The sequence below is a fragment of the Lynx rufus genome, unplaced genomic scaffold, assembly GCF_022079265.1.
Source record: "Lynx rufus isolate CCGP_SWC_20201006 ecotype Redwood Valley unplaced genomic scaffold, mLynRuf1.p SCAF_11, whole genome shotgun sequence".
Taxonomy (NCBI): domain Eukaryota; kingdom Metazoa; phylum Chordata; class Mammalia; order Carnivora; family Felidae; genus Lynx; species Lynx rufus.
Genome location: NW_025814825.1, coordinates 20842508 through 20858654, shown reverse-complemented (window position 1 = coordinate 20858654; position 16147 = coordinate 20842508). Strand labels below are relative to the sequence as shown.

The window sequence follows — 16147 nt, the reverse complement described above, 5'->3', positions numbered from 1 at the left end:
ATGCGGCCCCTGCTCTGCGCGCTGGCCGGGCTCGCCCTGCTCCGCGCCGCCGGTGAGTGGGGTCGGGCCGGGTGGGACCGAGGGGACGGAGAGCGGAGAGATGGAGAAAGGGGGGACCTCCCGGGAAGGGGGGGGGGAGTGTGAAAAGAGACGTGAGAGAGAGCGCCCGAAAGAGGAAGGCTGGAGGGACCCGACGCCCCGCAGGAGAGAGAGGAGACAGGCATCGCAGGGCGGGGAGGTCAAGTCTGCAGGGAGGGCACACATCCCCCCAGCGCCCCCCGCCGCCTTCCGGGCCAGCTGCATCCCGAGGGCCTGTGGAGGCGCCCGGGCAGGGCACTCCCTTGGAAGCTGAGTTCCGGCAGACGACGACCCAGGCTTGGCCCAGCAGAGCCAGCGGGCGGACAGGCGGCCCCAGGAGAAAGGCCGCGACTTCACCTGCCATCTGGCCGGCCGAGGGCTCTGCGGCGTGGGAGAGGAGGCCAGTGTCTCTGCTTCCAGAGATCTCCCCTGAGGCCCCGAGCTGCCTTGGGTGGGGGTGTTGGGGTGCGGGAGGGAGAGGCCCTCCGGGAGCTCCACAGGCTGCTGCTCCCAGCGGGGCAGGTGAGGGGAAGGCTCGGCTCTCACAGCGGTGCCATGGCAGAGGCCTCACCAAGTACCCAGGCCTCCTGCCCCCTCAGGCCGACCCGTGCCCCCACCAGGTGGCTTGCCTGTCAGCCTGGAGCCAGTGCAGGTGAATCGCCTAAGTGAAGTACCCTGAGCTAAGATGGGAGCCTCCCACGCCAGTGCCTTTCAGGGCACAGCCGGCTGTGGGTGTGAGCACCCAGGGGCAGGGTGGAGGCCTGTGCTGATCCTGGGCAGCCCCCCCCCCCCCCCGAGTAAGTTGGGTGGGCTGCCTTATCTCTGTTAGCCTGTTTCCTCCTCTGTAAGGTGGGGAGAATGACACCCACCCTGCGGAGACTGAATGAAGTCCCCAGCACGGAATTCAACACACACGGGCTCCCTCCCTCATCCCCTCAGCTCCACTGGTCTCTCTGAGCCTCAGTTTCCCCACCTATTAATGAAGGAGGACCAACAACTGCCTCCTCAAGGGCTGTATGACGAGTGGCTGGGACTGTGCTCGGCACAGAGCCCATAGAGCCAGGCCTTCTTTCCCCCCTCCTCCCCCGCTGCTCCTGGAGCCCCCCCCCTCCCCTCCAGGAGCCGAGGGCACAAAGCCGAGTCTGTGCTCCCCCAGAGGGAGGATCTGGCTGCCGCCCACAACTGGCCGACTTTATTGTGGCCCCTGCAGTCATGACCAGTATATGCGCTTTAATTTAAAACCGTTCTTAAACATTCTTTCTGATTATGCTTGCTTATTGCTACGGATGTTTTAAAAAGGGGGAAAGTATAAATGTATGAGTGTAATCCCACACCGTGTTCGCACAGTGTTGTGTATAATCTTTCAGACTTCAGACAATTTACCATTGTGTTTCTTAACGTTTGACTATGAAATATCTTGGATGCAATGGCAGAGCAGTGCGGCAAACCCCGGTGTTCCTGCCATCCTGCTTCGGCGAGTATTGGCCTGTCTTGTTTCCTCTATCACCCCACATTCTGTCCCCTCCCCTCCAATAGTTTTAAAGGAAATTCCGGGCACCATATATTTTCATCCGTAAATATTTCCTTCAGTATCTCTAAAAGATAAGTAATCTTGTTCTTTTTAAGTTTCATTCAACTAATCTGTATACCCAGTGTGGGGCTTGAACTCATGACTCCAAGATCAATGTCAATATGGGGCGCCTGGGTAGCTCAGCCGGTTAAGCGTCTGACTTTGGCTCAGGTCATGATCTCACAGTTTGTGAATTTAAGTCCCGAATCGGGCTCAGAGCGTGGAACCTGCTTCAGATTCTGTGTCTCCCGCTCTCTCTGCCCCTCGCCTGCTCATGCTCTGTCTCTCTCTCCTTCAAAAATAAATAAATACACATTAAAAAAATTGTTTAAATTCATATGCACTCTCAGCTGAGCCAGCCAGGCACCCCAAAGATAAGTAATATTTTAATAAACATAACTGCAATACCATTATCACACCCTAAAAAGGGATGAAAATTTCTTAATATCATCAAATGTCCACATCCCCCATTGTGTCATGTTTACATTTGGTTTTGTTTTGTCCAAATAAAGTACACATGTTGCTTTTGGCGGACATGTCAGTTATGTTTCCTTTAACACATGAGGTCTCTTCCCCCCTTTTCCTTAAGATGTATTTGTGGACGCAGCTGGGTTGTTTTGTCCTATAAAGTTTTTCCACATTTAGATTTTAGCTGATTGCATCTGCCGCGAGTCATTTAAATGTTCTTCCTTCCCCTGTATTGTCTATAAACTGGCAGATCTGGAAACTTTTGCTGTTCTGCAAGAATATGTTAAGATGGTTTGTTGCTTTAATTTGTATTTCTTTGATTACTACTGAGGTTGAACTTTTTCTTTAAGTGCATATTGGTCATTTCTACTAATTCATGCGAATTGTCTTGCGCTTTTCAGTTGTGGTACTGGGATTTTTCATATCGACCTACAAAAGCTCTTTATATATGAAGCAAACTGCTTGGAATACTGATAAGAGCCCTTTTTCAAAATTAAGTTTTCTGTTGAGTTCCTTTCCTGTTTTCCTATCAGAGACATCTAAACTCCTAGAGCCTGGTTCTTTTACCAATTGTCACCCATGCCTTGGGGCCCTTTGGGCATTCTCTCATTGTCCGCCCCTGCTCCAGATCCCCGTGGACTGGACATCTGTCTTCCACTGGAATTCTGCTTTCTGCTTCAAGTGAAGGAAGAAGATGCTGAAGGGCTGTCGTGAGGGTCACAGCATTTCTTCCTACAAAGGTGGATATCGTGGGAGTGAACCACTCAAAGACATTTCGATCCCAAGCACACATTTGGGCTCTTATGGGGCCCCAGACAGCTGTAAAGGTCATGCGAACAGGTCCTCTTTGCCCCATACCTGTCCAACCCCTCATTTTGTAACTGTGTTCAAGTGTATTTGCTTGCCGAATGATAGGCGAGTTGAGAAGCAAGACGTTGGTGTAGGAAAGCGACTTTATTTGGAAAGCCAGCCAACTGAGGAGATGGTGAACTATTGTCCCAAAGAACCATCTCTCAGAGCATGTGAGTCGGGCTTGTTCTATGTTAGAGGGACAAGGGAGTCAAAAGATGACTGATATCTGTAGACATTGAAAACAGTCGTGTAACTTCTTTGCCCTTGGTCAGTTGATCTTTGTGTGTAGGAATCTGGTGGTGTCGTCCCTGTAAATCTTAAATATAGCATAGTCATTTCTGTATGTACTTCTGTATCTCCTCCAATGAGGCAGGTTTCAGGTAAGAAGGCGGTTTTTGCAAATCTCAGTTGTAAGCAGAATTCCTTCCGTGATTACCGTGCCTGTGTGTGGGGCTAAGCAACGTTTCTAAGCTACAGGTTACAGTGGCAAGGGAAATAAAAGCAATATGGAGTCAGGCATGCTAAGTTTCTCCCTGTTACCTTTTACAGAGGAGACAGCTGAGGCCCCGAGAGGGGAGGCCCTTAACTTACACAAGGTCACATGACTGCCAGTGCACAGTCTAGACTGTGTCGGGCAGGTAGGATTCAAATCCTCTCCCTACCACCTACTAGCTATGTAATCTTGGTCATGTTAGGCAATCTCTTTGATCTTTAGTTTTCTAATTTGTAAAAACGTGACGTAAGCGTCAAATGGGATAATGTATGTAAGCGCTCAACAGAGAGCTTGGCGCACAATGAGTGATCTCTAATTGATGGGAGCTTCCCGTGTAGAGTGTGGCTATGCCTATTGAAAAGGCGAAGGACCCAGGAATCCAGTGAGTGGGACTGGCTTGTAAGAGAGCCAGAGAGCCGAGTCAGCACCGAGCCCTCTGTGTCCTTGTTGGAGAAGCCCCTCCCCAGCATCCCTTGGACCCCTGCATAGGTTTATCCCTAGAGCAGATGCCTCTCCATCCTGAGAACTGGTCTGTGTGACCCAGCAGAGAGGCAGAGCCCTGGCAGCTTCCTCTGCCTTCTTCCATCTTCAGCTCCCCTGATAGATGCCCTACACGCCATTGGCACAGCACTTGGCAGTTCCAAGGCATCCTCAAGGGCAGGAGTCCCTTTAATCAACACAGCAGTCCTGCCAAGTAGACCTGGCAGGACAGCTCCCTCACCGTCTGAAAGAGAGGCAAAGAGTGTCCTCAGTAAGTCTCGGAGGTGGGGCTGCGTCTCTGACGACTCCCAGCCATGTGTGCTTTTCACGGTGCACGGAGAGAGGTTTATTCTGGATGGCTTCTTACACCTTCTCCGTCTTGTGGGGCTTTTGGAGTGTTCTAGTACATTATGACCCCGCGGACTAAAAGAGCATGGTATTCCAAGATAGAAGGAATCAGGGTTCCCATATGGCTCGGGGAGCAGAGCTCTCTGCCAGCCCTGACCACCAGCCAATCTACCTCTGAACTCACATATGAGAAAACGAATAAATACATGTGAAGCCGAGGGGGGGAGGGGGCTTTTTTATGGTAGCCCGGCTTACTTACTGCAACCAGATACTGAATGTACTGGAAATGACATTGAAGTGTTCTCAGAGTGATCAATAAGACTCAGACCCCCATTTGGAAAATGACCAGAGACCAGGGGAGATGGGAGGGCATGTCTCTCCCAAGAATGTGCCTCAGAATCTGAGCTCTTTCTTGGGGGGCCCAAGGGTCTGTCTCCTGGCTCAGCCGGAGCAGTTCCTCATACTGGAATTCTTCATATACTTGTTTGAAAATAGTATTCTTCTGCTTAAAAAAATTTTTTTTAAACTGCTGGTGGTTTTAAATGAAGCACCAATTTTTTTTTTTTTTTTTTTTAATTTTTTTTTTTCAACGTTTATTTATTTTTGGGACAGAGAGAGACAGAGCATGAACGGGGGAGGGGCAGAGAGAGAGGGAGACACAGAATCGGAAACAGGCTCCAGGCTCTGAGCCATCAGCCCAGAGCCCGACGCGGGGCTCGAACTCACGGAGTGCGAGATCGTGACCTGGCTGAAGTCGGACGCTTAACCGACTGCGCCACCCAGGCGCCCCATGAAGCACCAATTTTAATACGAATATTAAATGTGGTAAATTTTATTCTATTATAGTGAGTGCGGTCGAACACAATTAACCCCTAACTGATGGATGTTGCTGGTCAAAGCAGAGTGTGTCTTTGATGATTCAGAAGGCACAGCAATCTTCAGGGTCTCCTCTGGGAAATTATGCGTCATCCCAGAAATCATTGGAGCTGTGCACGCTTTCTTGGTGTTTGAGTCCCAGATACAAGAGGTCCCCTATGCCTGTAAGTAGGAGGGGCCATACTTCCTGCCTCAGAGGACGGGGACCCGGTGGCCATGTCTCTTTAACTGAAGAAGTTAGCCCAGCACCTCCGCTGGGCCTCTGGCCTCCCCGACAGCCTGCTCTCACCAGCCCACTGTGTTCCACCCATGGCCGCCATCCAGGGTGCGCATAGGCCCTGAGTGGGAGCCAGGCCAGGGAAAACAGCCCGGCGTCCAAGAAGGTCCATTTCCCAACTGGCCGGGCAGGGAGGGCGGGAGCAGAGGAAGGAAGGGAACATGGAGACCCACAGCCTTGGCTCCTCCAGCATGCTCATGGTAACGCTTCAGCCTTCCCCACTCCTGACTGTCCCGACAACCCCGTGGGGCAGGCATTATCCTGAGCCCCTTTCTACTGACGGGGAAGCTCAAAGACACGGCAGACGCCCAGCTCTTGTCTCGCTGGAGCTTCTGATCCAAGAAGCAACTTGTCCTTGACTCACGCCGGTTTTGTCCTGGTAGCTAATTTTTGAGGCCTCTCAGCAGGCTGTGAGAGACAAAGCGGCATCCTCCATGAGCCAGATGGGGGTGGCGGTGCGTCAGGCCTCCCCACCCCGAGTTAGCAAGGAGGCAGCAGAGACTCAGGGAGGAGAGGAAAGCTTCCCACAGGCCCGCACCAACTCGTGGCGGAGGGGGGTGAGAACGGGCCTCTCCGGTGTGTTTGGGGCCCTTGTGCAGTGAGGTCAGTGCCAAGTTAGGGACCCACATGGGGGAGGCGGCAGCAGCACAGGCCCCGAGGCAGCTTTCTCTCTCAGATGAGCTCGTAGGGAGGCCTGGATGAGCTCACGGACAGTTGTGCAGCGGAGCCCAGGGCACAGCTCTGTCCAGATGTGAGGGATTAGTGCTGTGTGATGTGGAAAGCAACCTCAGCCAATCCTTTCCCCTGGAGGGCTTTTGGAGCCAAATTAGACCTCATTGCAGACTCGTACAAAACAGGATGTTTTAGGCCTGCGGAGGGGAGTAGATTCATGTTGTTCAGGACTTACAGGGCTGGCGGACCCTCACACTTGGCCAGCCAGGTCAGACTGTTTCCTCCTGGCCCAAGCTGGGGCTGGGAGAGGGCAGGCCGGGCTCCGGGGAGAGGCTTGGCCAGAGGCTCATGGGCGGAGCCCACAGTGGCTGTGTGTGGACACAGATCCACACTGGACAGACCCCCTTTGCACGGACAGTCCTCCCTGGGGGTGAAAGCGACTCTTCTTGCCCCCTGGGAAACGCTTCCTCTCTAGACTGGGCTCTGGAGAGCTGAGTTCTTTCAGCTGAGACAGATGAGTCAAACTTTCTAGTCCCTTCACCATGGCCGCTTCTAGATCTGCTTCTGCCTATCAAAGGCCCAGAACAGAGCACAACCATCCAGGTGGGGTCCCTCAGACCACCCCCTCCCTCTTCCTGAGCCTTTCCCGTCCGCGTATGCGGCCCGCAACGGCTTCTGCTTTTAGCTAACAACCCTATCAGACAACTGGCCTTTATTATGGAAAATTTCAAACCATATATACAAGAGCAGAGAGGGTAGTGGGAAGAACTCCAATGTCCCCGTCACACAGTTTCAACAATTATCAATTTCGGCCAATCTGGTTTGGCCACCCATGCCCCCGCCCACTCCCAGGCCTGGATTACTTTGAAGTGAATCCAAGATATCATAACATTTCATCTCTAAAGGTTTCAGTATGGATCTCTAAAAGCCTCCTTTTTAAGAACATAACCAGTCCTCACTTGAGCCGCACATATACTAGAAAAAAATAACCGAAGTACCATTGTAATGTCAACCCCCCTCCCAAAAGTCAACAAGACCATTGTCTTTAAAAAAATTTTTTTTTTAATGTTTATTTATTTTTGAGAGACAGAGAGAGTGCGAGCAGGGGAGGGGAAGAGAGAGACGGAGACACAGATTCTGAAGCAGGCTCCAGGCTCTGAGCTGTCAGCACAGAGCCCAACGCGGGGCTCCAACCCACAAAGTACGAGATCATGACCTGAGCCGACGTCAGACGCTAAACCAGCCGACTCCCCTGGCGCCCCAAGACCGTTGTCTTTTGAAGAGGCTTTTCTAAGTTCAGTGGAGGGAACTAATGGAAAATACAGAAACAAATTGTTCTCCGTGAAAGATGCTCAGGGTGGAAGGGAGTTTTGTCTCTGCTGTTAGTTCTTACCCGTAAGTGGAAGAGCTGGGATCCAGAGAGAGTTGGGACAGGAAAGTCTCAGGACGGGAAACCTCTGGAAGAGATCCAGAAGGCCAGCTTGCTGTGGTGAGATCAGGAGAAGGGTGCTAGGGGTCCAGTCATTTGCTAACCATGTGACCATGGGCAGGTCACTCAACCTCTCAGAGTTACACATTCATCACCAGCAAAATGGCTCACCATCTCTGTCCTCACCTCGAGAACTGTCAACCTTCTGGGCGACTCTGTATGTCCCCTTGGGTCATGCAGCCAACACCTGGGTCTTACGGTTACAACAGTTTTGCACCTAGACAGATCAAGTCCAATAACTCTTTGTCCCCACTGTGCTTCAGATGCCCACGTCTATGGCCGCAACCTTGATATTGCCACTAGGAAGCTGCTTCACCTCTTAGAGCTGAAGCTACAATGTCTTTTGCCACTCATTCCTTCCGTTACTGCCATCACCCTTCAGCCCCTCCGTTTCTCCCAATTTATTGGCCCTCTTCTTGGCCTCTCTCCTTCCTTATTCAAGCTAGACTCCAGAGCTCATCCCCTTAAATGCTTGCTGGTCAAATCCTCAGTCTTTTGCTCGCTTGCTCTCCCCCATACTCTCTCTGCAGACTCCCAGCTTCCGCTCCATCCAGCCACCTGTCCTGGCCACTCCCAGCCTGTCAGGTGGCACACTGTGGGTCTGGGGTTTCCAAAGTTCTTCCCTGAGTCGCGTCCTTCTCCATGGCCCTCCTCATTCTCCTCATCTCCTTTTGAAGTCCTCTGTATATTTGAGCCCCCTCCCCAGTGGTCTGCTGATAACGTGGCTCGCAAAAACAGACACAAACCGAAACAGGACATTTGCTGGTTTCCATGATGTAAGTGCTCTCACTGTGCCTCCCATTTTAGTGGCTGTGTTCAACAACCCCCCTTACAGAATTCCTGAAAACGTCACAACTAGCTTCCTCTTTCACAAGCCAACGCGTACTACCAGCAGATGATTCCCCTCTTGCTTTACAGAATGAACAGAGGCCAGCAGGTGAGAACTCACTCAACTTCTTGGCCCTTTGAGTAGAGGTCTACTGTGCCCCTTGTCCTCTGCTCAGTTCTTTTTTTTCTTTTCTTTTTCTTTTTTTTTTTTTTACTAATTTATTTATTTATTTTTACAATTTACACCCAAGTTAGTTAGCATATAGTGCAACAATGATTTCAGGAGTAGATTCCTTAGTGCCCCTTACCCATTTAGCCCATCCTCCCTCCCACAACCCCTCCAACAGCCCTCAGTTTGTTCTCTGTATTTAAGAGTCTCTTATGTTTTGGCCCCCTCCCTGTTTTTTTTTTTTATTCATTTTAATTTTTATTTTTTGAGAGAGAGAGAGAGAGAGAGAGAGCACAAAAGGGGTAGGAGCAGAAGAGGGGGTGGATACAGAATCCAAAGCAGGCTCCAGGCTCTGAGCTGTCAGCACAGAGCTCAACATGGGGCTCGAACTCATGAACAATGAACTCATGACCTGAGCTGAAGTTGGACACTTAACCGACTGAGCCACCCAGGCGCCCCTAAATCTTTTTTTAAATTTAGTGATTTATTTTTGAAAGAGAGAGAGCACACGAGTGAGCGTGGGAGGGGCAGAGAGAAAGGGAGAGAGAGAATCCCAAGCAGCTCACAGCCAGGAGACTGAAGAAGGGCTCGAACTCACAAACTGTGAGATCATGAGCCGAGTGGAAACAAACACAAACACAAATATGGAAGCAAATAAGCCCAGAACCGCGAGAGGAACCTTGACTGTGAACCCTTGGGTGGATGATGTTTGTCATTGAAGTTCTGGGCTTGAGAAGCTCTGTGGGACAGCTTCCAAGGGACCTGCACTTCCTGCCGTGCTCCCTCTCAGCCCGGTGTGGTGGGCGAGCACGCCCAGAACTGAGACTGCTATGTCTCCTTTACTTCTGGAAACTAAGTTGACGTGAGAGAATCAAACCCCTCACTTGAATTATTTTGACTTAATATGTTCCTGAGACTTTAACTTTGTCATTTCTGGCTGGTGCCATCATTCAATTTAGATCATTAATATAAATTAGTATATGCCTTTCACCTTTCTGTGAGAATCCCAGACGTGAAAGCCTGAGTGACTCTTTCTTTATTTTGAACCGTGAGTTCCATTTCCAGCCCTTCACAGATGGGCCCCTCCTGTCTCACGATGTTTCTTTCTTTCCGATGACACTTGGGCCCTGGCGTTTCCTCAGGTGCTCATTTTCAGCCTTCCTTGGGTAGCCTAGAAGAGTTTGCTGCAGCCACTCTCATACATCTTGCCTAGCTTATTTTTGCCAAATCTGATCACTTATGTATTTAAAACTTCTGAATAATATACATATATCACCAATATGCAATAATCCTGATTCAAAAAAAAAAAAGTTCTTCATTCATTCAGTCTAATCTGCACTGAAACCCTTTTTTTAAATTTTATTTTTTATTTTTTAAAATTTACACCCCAATTAGCATATAGTACAACCATGATTTCAGGAGTAGATTCCTTAGGGCCCCTTAACCATTTAGCCCATCCCCCCTCCCACAACCCCTCCGGCAAGCCTCAGTTTGTTGTCCATATTTATGAGTCTCTTCTGTTTTGTCCCCCTCCCTGTTTTTATATTATTTTTGTTTCCCTTCCCTTAGGTTCATCTGTTTTGTCTCTTACAGTCCTCGTATGAGTGAAGTCATATGATTTTTGTCTTTCTCTGGCTGACTAATTTCACTTAGCATAGTACCCTCCAGTTCCATCCACTTAGTTGCAAATGGCAAGATTTCATTCTTGTTGATTGCTGAGTAATACTCCATTGTAGATATATGCCACATCTTCTTTATCCATTCATCCACCGATGGACATTTGGGCTCTTTCCATACTTTGGCTGTTGTTGATAGTGCTGCTATAAACACGGGGGTGCATGTGTCCCTTCGAAACAGCACACCTGTATCCCTTGGATAAATGCCTAGTAGTGCAATTGCTGGGTCGTAGGGTAGTTCTACTTTTAGTTTTTTGAGGAACCTCCATACTGTTTTCCAGAGTTGCTGCACCAGCTTGTATTCCCAGTCCTTTGTTAAGTTCTTTCCTTCAGGCTGTAAGTGTGGTTGTTTCTTCGACTTAAAAGAACAGAAATGACAACAAGAAACATTCTGTAGACCATGTGATCTGATCTCACTTCCTTCACAGCCAAACTTCTTGAAGAATGTTTCCCAGGGTCCAAATTTCCACCTTCCAACCTCTCTTTCCGTTCCCATCCCACAGCATCTCGGCTTGGCTTTGCCTCCACGACTCCGTGAACAGGGTCGGGGTGGAATTTAGCAGGACTTTCCTGTTGCTCTGTCTTTCTTTTTTTTTTTTATTTTTTTTTATTTTTATTTTTTTTTTTCAACATTTATTTATTTTTGGGACAGAGAGAGACAGAGCATGAACGGGGGAGGGGCAGAGAGAGAGGGAGACACAGAATCGGAAACAGGCTCCAGGCTCCGAGCCATCAGCCCAGAGCCTGACGCGGGGCTCGAACTCACGGACCGCAAGATCGTGACCTGGCTGAAGTCGGACGCTTAACCGACTGCGCCACCCAGGCGCCCCGTTGCTCTGTCTTTCAATCCTTATCTTGCTAGACTTCCCTGCTGCTTTAGGCCATGCTGACCACTTCATCCTCAGGGAAGCTCCTTGCTTCTCTTCATTTCTGGGACGGTGGCCTTCTTCCTGAATATTTGCATTCTCCAAGGATCCAGCCAACTCTGCTGCCTCACAGGTACCTGGGGGTCACTGACACAAAACCCGAGCTCAGAACCTTCTGGTGTGATGGCTGGTGGTGCCAGGAGGAACCAAGGGGGAACCAGCATTGGGGAGAAAAATGATGAACCAAAATCCGGACGGGTCAGACCTCAGATCTTCCATTTAACTAGCTGCGTGAGGTAGGATATAGCATTTCACCCCTCTGCATCAACTGGTGATAATAAGCAGGTTATTGTAAGGATTGAATGAGTTCGCACACTTGTTTAGCGGGCCATGTGGTACATAGTAAGTGCTCATCAAATGTCCGATATTAATAACTGGTCATCAATGCCAGTGTGACGACTAAAATATCTTCCCTTCATCCTCTCTATACCTACTGCCTCCCCTCATCACTTCTCACACGGATTCCTGCAATAACTTCCTGCCTTCAAAGCCAAATCCCTCCGATCCATTCTCTGTATTTAAAAAATTCACATAGGACCGTGTGACTCTTGTGTTGAAATAAACCCCAAGATAAGCACTGCGGTTGGCTTATTAGGGCCTCTGGTTTTGTTTCCATGACCCAGTGTCCTCCCATCCACCCTGTACTTTCCAGCCACGCCAACTCCCTGAGGGTTTGCACACGGAACCGTGCCGGCGTGTGCCTCTCTCTTTGCACACGCCGTTCTCTCTGTCTGCAACCTTGCCTCCCTTCCTTACCTCACCCAGTTCAGGCAGCAGTTTCTTGAAGAAGCCCGCCTGGGTATGGAGGTGACCATGGCCATAGAGACAAGCAAGTGATTGGGCCAGCCCCCCGGCCCCTCACACCCTGACCCACACACTGAGCCTTCCTTTGCTTCTCTGTGACTGTTTTCAGGACCCACCTCACGGAGCCCAGCGCTTTACGGGAGTCTCTAGTGTCACAGGGAATGGTGACAAGGCTTGTTTTTCCACAGCTGCTGAACCCTTCATGCCCTCCCATGGAGACCCAGCTTGGAACACAGGGTGTGACAGACACATGGCTATCCACGGCCGTTTAGACGTCATAGAGGAGGTAATCAGGGTGACTTGGGAGGACGTACAGCTTCAGGACCACCTGGCAGGCTGGCAGCTTTTTTTTTTTTCTTTAATTTTTTTTAATGTTTGTCTATTTTTGAGAGGGAGAGAGACAGAGTGCAAGCGGGGGGAGTGGCAGAGAGAGAGACACACACAGAATCTGAAGCAGGCTCTAGGCTCTGAGCCGTCAGCACAGAGCCCGACGCAGGGCTCGGACTCACGAACCGTGAGACCACGACCCGAGCCGAAGTTGGATGCTTAACCGACTGAGCCACCCAGGCGTCCCCAGGCTGGTAGATTTATAGGGCTCAGGACAACCTTGCTTTGGAAAATCGGGAAAACCCATGCCAATTCTGCTCCCTGGCCACCATGTGAAACATCTCCCTGCCCAGTCTGGGCTCTTAGGCTGACCAGCCCTCAACAGACCCTGCCCCTGGTGGGGGGTGGGGTGGGGAGAGGGGCTTGCTTAAACCCAGCTAGAGATCGCCACGTAATTACACAATGAGATGGTGGAAATTCGGTCACTGTGTTTTGTTACACAGCCACGGTTTGTAACCGGGGGTCTATAAACTTGTGTGGGAAAAAATTACACCTTATTTTCACAAACCTTTAACTGGAATTTAGCATTCCAATTCACTATAAATACAGGCAACACACCATAGTAGTATTAACAGTACTGTGAGTTTGTTCTCAATAGAAATCACAGATAATTTCACTCCATCATAGTTGTGAATATATCGACACATCATTCATCCTTGTCAGCATGACGTAATTACAGTCGTCGTTAGACCTGATGTTAGATCGTGTTATTTCCTAAGTTAATAAATACATACATTTTAGGGGCGCCTGGGTGGCGCAGTCGGTTAAGCGTCCGACTTCAGCCAGGTCACGATCTCGCGGTCCGTGAGTTCGAGCCCCGCATCGGGCTCTGGGCTGATGGCTCAGAGCCTGGAGCCTGTTTCCGATTCTGGGTCTCCCTCTCTCTCTGCCCCTCCCCCGTTCATGCTCTGTCTTTCTCTGTCCCAAAAATAAATAAACGTTGAAAAAAAAAAATTTAAATAAATACATACATTTTTACATCAAAGATTTAATTTTTAGCACTTGGACAATATTTTAATGCAGTGGGAATCCTTGGAGATCCTGTATGCTTTATTTTGTTTTCAATTAAGGTATTTTTCTGAGAAGGGGGTCTGTAGGTTTCACCAGACTGCTTTTCATTCATGAAAAGGCTAGGAACCCTGAATAAAGAACATTTCAAAATCCCCCACCTGTCATTTGGCAGAATTGCCACCAGGGGGCGGGGCGACAAAAGGAATGTGAGCTCCTAGTGGTGAAGAACGGAAAGGAAAACAGGAAAAAAGGGTGGCTCCTTGTCAAACCTGTTGTGACTGGGTGAAGCGCTTAGGGCCCGAGCCAGCGGCGGCCTTAGAGAACGAAGCCCTAGGATCCTGTCATCTGGGGGATGGCGAGGCCGGCAGGGGCTGAGCCTGAACAAGAAGGGCCCAAGTCCCCCGGCGCTCAGTTCTCTCGCGCCCCACTGGGCCGCCCCGTGCCCCTTAGGATGTGGCTGATGGACTTGGCTCCACTCTAGTGCCCCACTCCTGCCCCCCTGCCCCCGCCTCGCTCCCATCTCTCTCGCTCTAGACGGTGGAGAAGACGGTGGAACACCTGGAGGCAGAAGTGAAAGGCTTGCTGGGTCAGCTGGAGGAGCTGGCCTGGAACCTGCCCCCGGGGTCTTTCAGCCCCACGACCCCCGACCTCCTCGGAGAGGGTGAGCGGCTGCCTCGGGCTGGGGTGGGGGGTGGGGGGAGGGATGGTTGCCCACCGCACGGGTGTGGCCTGGACAGGCAGGGAGAGGCCTCGGGTCAGAGTTGGGAGGGCATCACCCCCTCCCCGGCCCACCCCCAATGTTCTCTGCCCTCGCCCCCCTCTGGAGGGCGCTGCAGCCTGGCATCCGGACGGGGCTTCGGGAAGAGCTGGCACAGTTCACCGGGGTCCCGCCCAGCGCCGCCGGGGGCACAGCGCTGCTGCCTCCTCCGCTGGCCATCTTCCCGCCTCAAAGCTCCTGGTCTCCTTTCAGGTGCCTTGCAGGGAACCACTCCTGCGCCACCACAGAACCCTCCGAGGGCGCGGCGGAGGGGCTGCCCCCTGCCCCTCCCCGAGCCCCGAGTTCCCTGTCACAGGAGTTGGGGGGGGGGGGACAGGGCCTGGGAGCGGGGCCGCGGGGGGCCTTCAGCGCTCCCGAGCCGTCCCTTCTTTTTCAGATGGCTTTGGAGCACCGGAGCCAGAGCTGCCCGGCAACTGGAAATGACACGCCTGTGGTGCAGCTTCTCTGGGCACAGAGTGGCACATGGTGGCCTGCCTTCCTCAGCTTTGTGCACAATAAAAGCTACTCCCTTGGTCCTCTGTGTCTGCTGACCGTGACCCCTATAGCCACAGCCCCTTCTCTGTCCACTCCCACGCCCTGAGGCCCACATCCTCCTGCAGGCTCAGACCTGGGGACTTCCGGCGGGCTGCTTCCGCCCGTCTTCGTTATAGGGGCAGACAGGGCAGGAGCTGGTGCGGAGGTGAGGCACCTGAGGCCCAGACCGGCAAGGGGACACAGCAGAAGGGCCCTTGAGTAGCCTCACTACTCAGAATGTGGCCATAGATGAGCGGCAGTGGGAGCCCGTCACAACCCAGACCTCCTGAATCAGAACCTGCATTTCAGTGGGATCCCCGGGGGACAGGTGTGCAAATTTGTGTGCGACTTAAAACCTTTTCTATTGAGGTAAAATTCGCACAACGTAAGTTTCAGATTTTTAACCTTGTTAAACTGTTCATATTCAGCGGTTTCACACTGTTGTATACTCATTGCCGAACATTTTCATCACCCCCAAAAGAAACCCTGTACCTACAAGCAGTCACTTTAAAAAAATTTTTCTTTTTATTATTATTTTTGAAAGAGAGAGAGAGAGTGCGAGTGGGGGAGGGGCAGAGAGAAAGAGGGAGACACAGAATCTGAAGCGGGATGGAGGCTCCAAGCTGTCAGCACAGAGCCTGATGCCGGGCTCGAACCTCCAGATCGTGACCTGAGCCGCAGTCGGTCACTTAACCGACTGAGCCACCCAGGCGCTCCCAAGCAGTCATTTTCTATTCCCCTTCCTGCCATCCTTCAGAAACCACTAATATTTCTGTCTCCATGGACATTTTATATAAACGGAATCATACAATATGTGGCCTTTGTGTCAAACCTTTTTACCATTGACCATAATGCTTTCAAGTTTCATCCGTATTGTAGCATGTCTCAGTACTTTATTCTCGTATAGCTGAATGATACTATACCATTTTACATTCTCCCCAACAATGTGTATAGAAGGGTTTCGATTTTTCCACATCTTCACTGTGTATCTTTTTAATTATAGCCATCGTATTAGGTATGAAGTGGTAACTCATTGTGGTTTTAGGTTGCATTTGCCTAATGGTGATGACCATCTTTTTTGTGTGTGTTTCTTGGCCATTCGTCTTTTTGGGGAAATATCTATTCACGTCCTTTGCTCATTTAAAAATTTTTGGCTTTTTGTTATTGAGTGGTAAGAGTTCTTTATGTATTGTGGATCCTAGGCTTTTTCAGATATATGACTTACAAATATTTTCTCCCATTCTGTGGGTTTTTACCTTCTTGGGTGCCCCTTGAAATACAAAAGTTTTAATTTTGATGAAGTCCAATTTATCTATTTTTTTGTTGTTTTTGCTTTTGGTATCAGCAAGAATCCATTGCCAAATCCAAGGTCATGGATATTCATTCCTGTTTTCTTCTAAGATTTTTAGTGTTTGCCATTACATTTAGTTCTTTGATCTGTTTTGAATTACT

The 16147-nt window shown here is 50.3% G+C and overlaps 1 protein-coding gene across 1 annotated transcript; it reads left to right on the top strand.

The window, feature by feature from the left end:
* PLAC9 (placenta associated 9) lies at window positions 1–15007 on the top strand. The gene is made up of 4 exons (XM_047073705.1): window positions 1–52; window positions 12195–12292; window positions 13939–14065; window positions 14559–15007. Exons 1-4 carry the CDS (start codon window positions 1–3, stop codon window positions 14603–14605), a joined length of 324 nt encoding a protein of 107 aa, XP_046929661.1. The 3' UTR covers window positions 14606–15007.
* Window positions 15008–16147: the final 1140 nt, after the last annotated feature.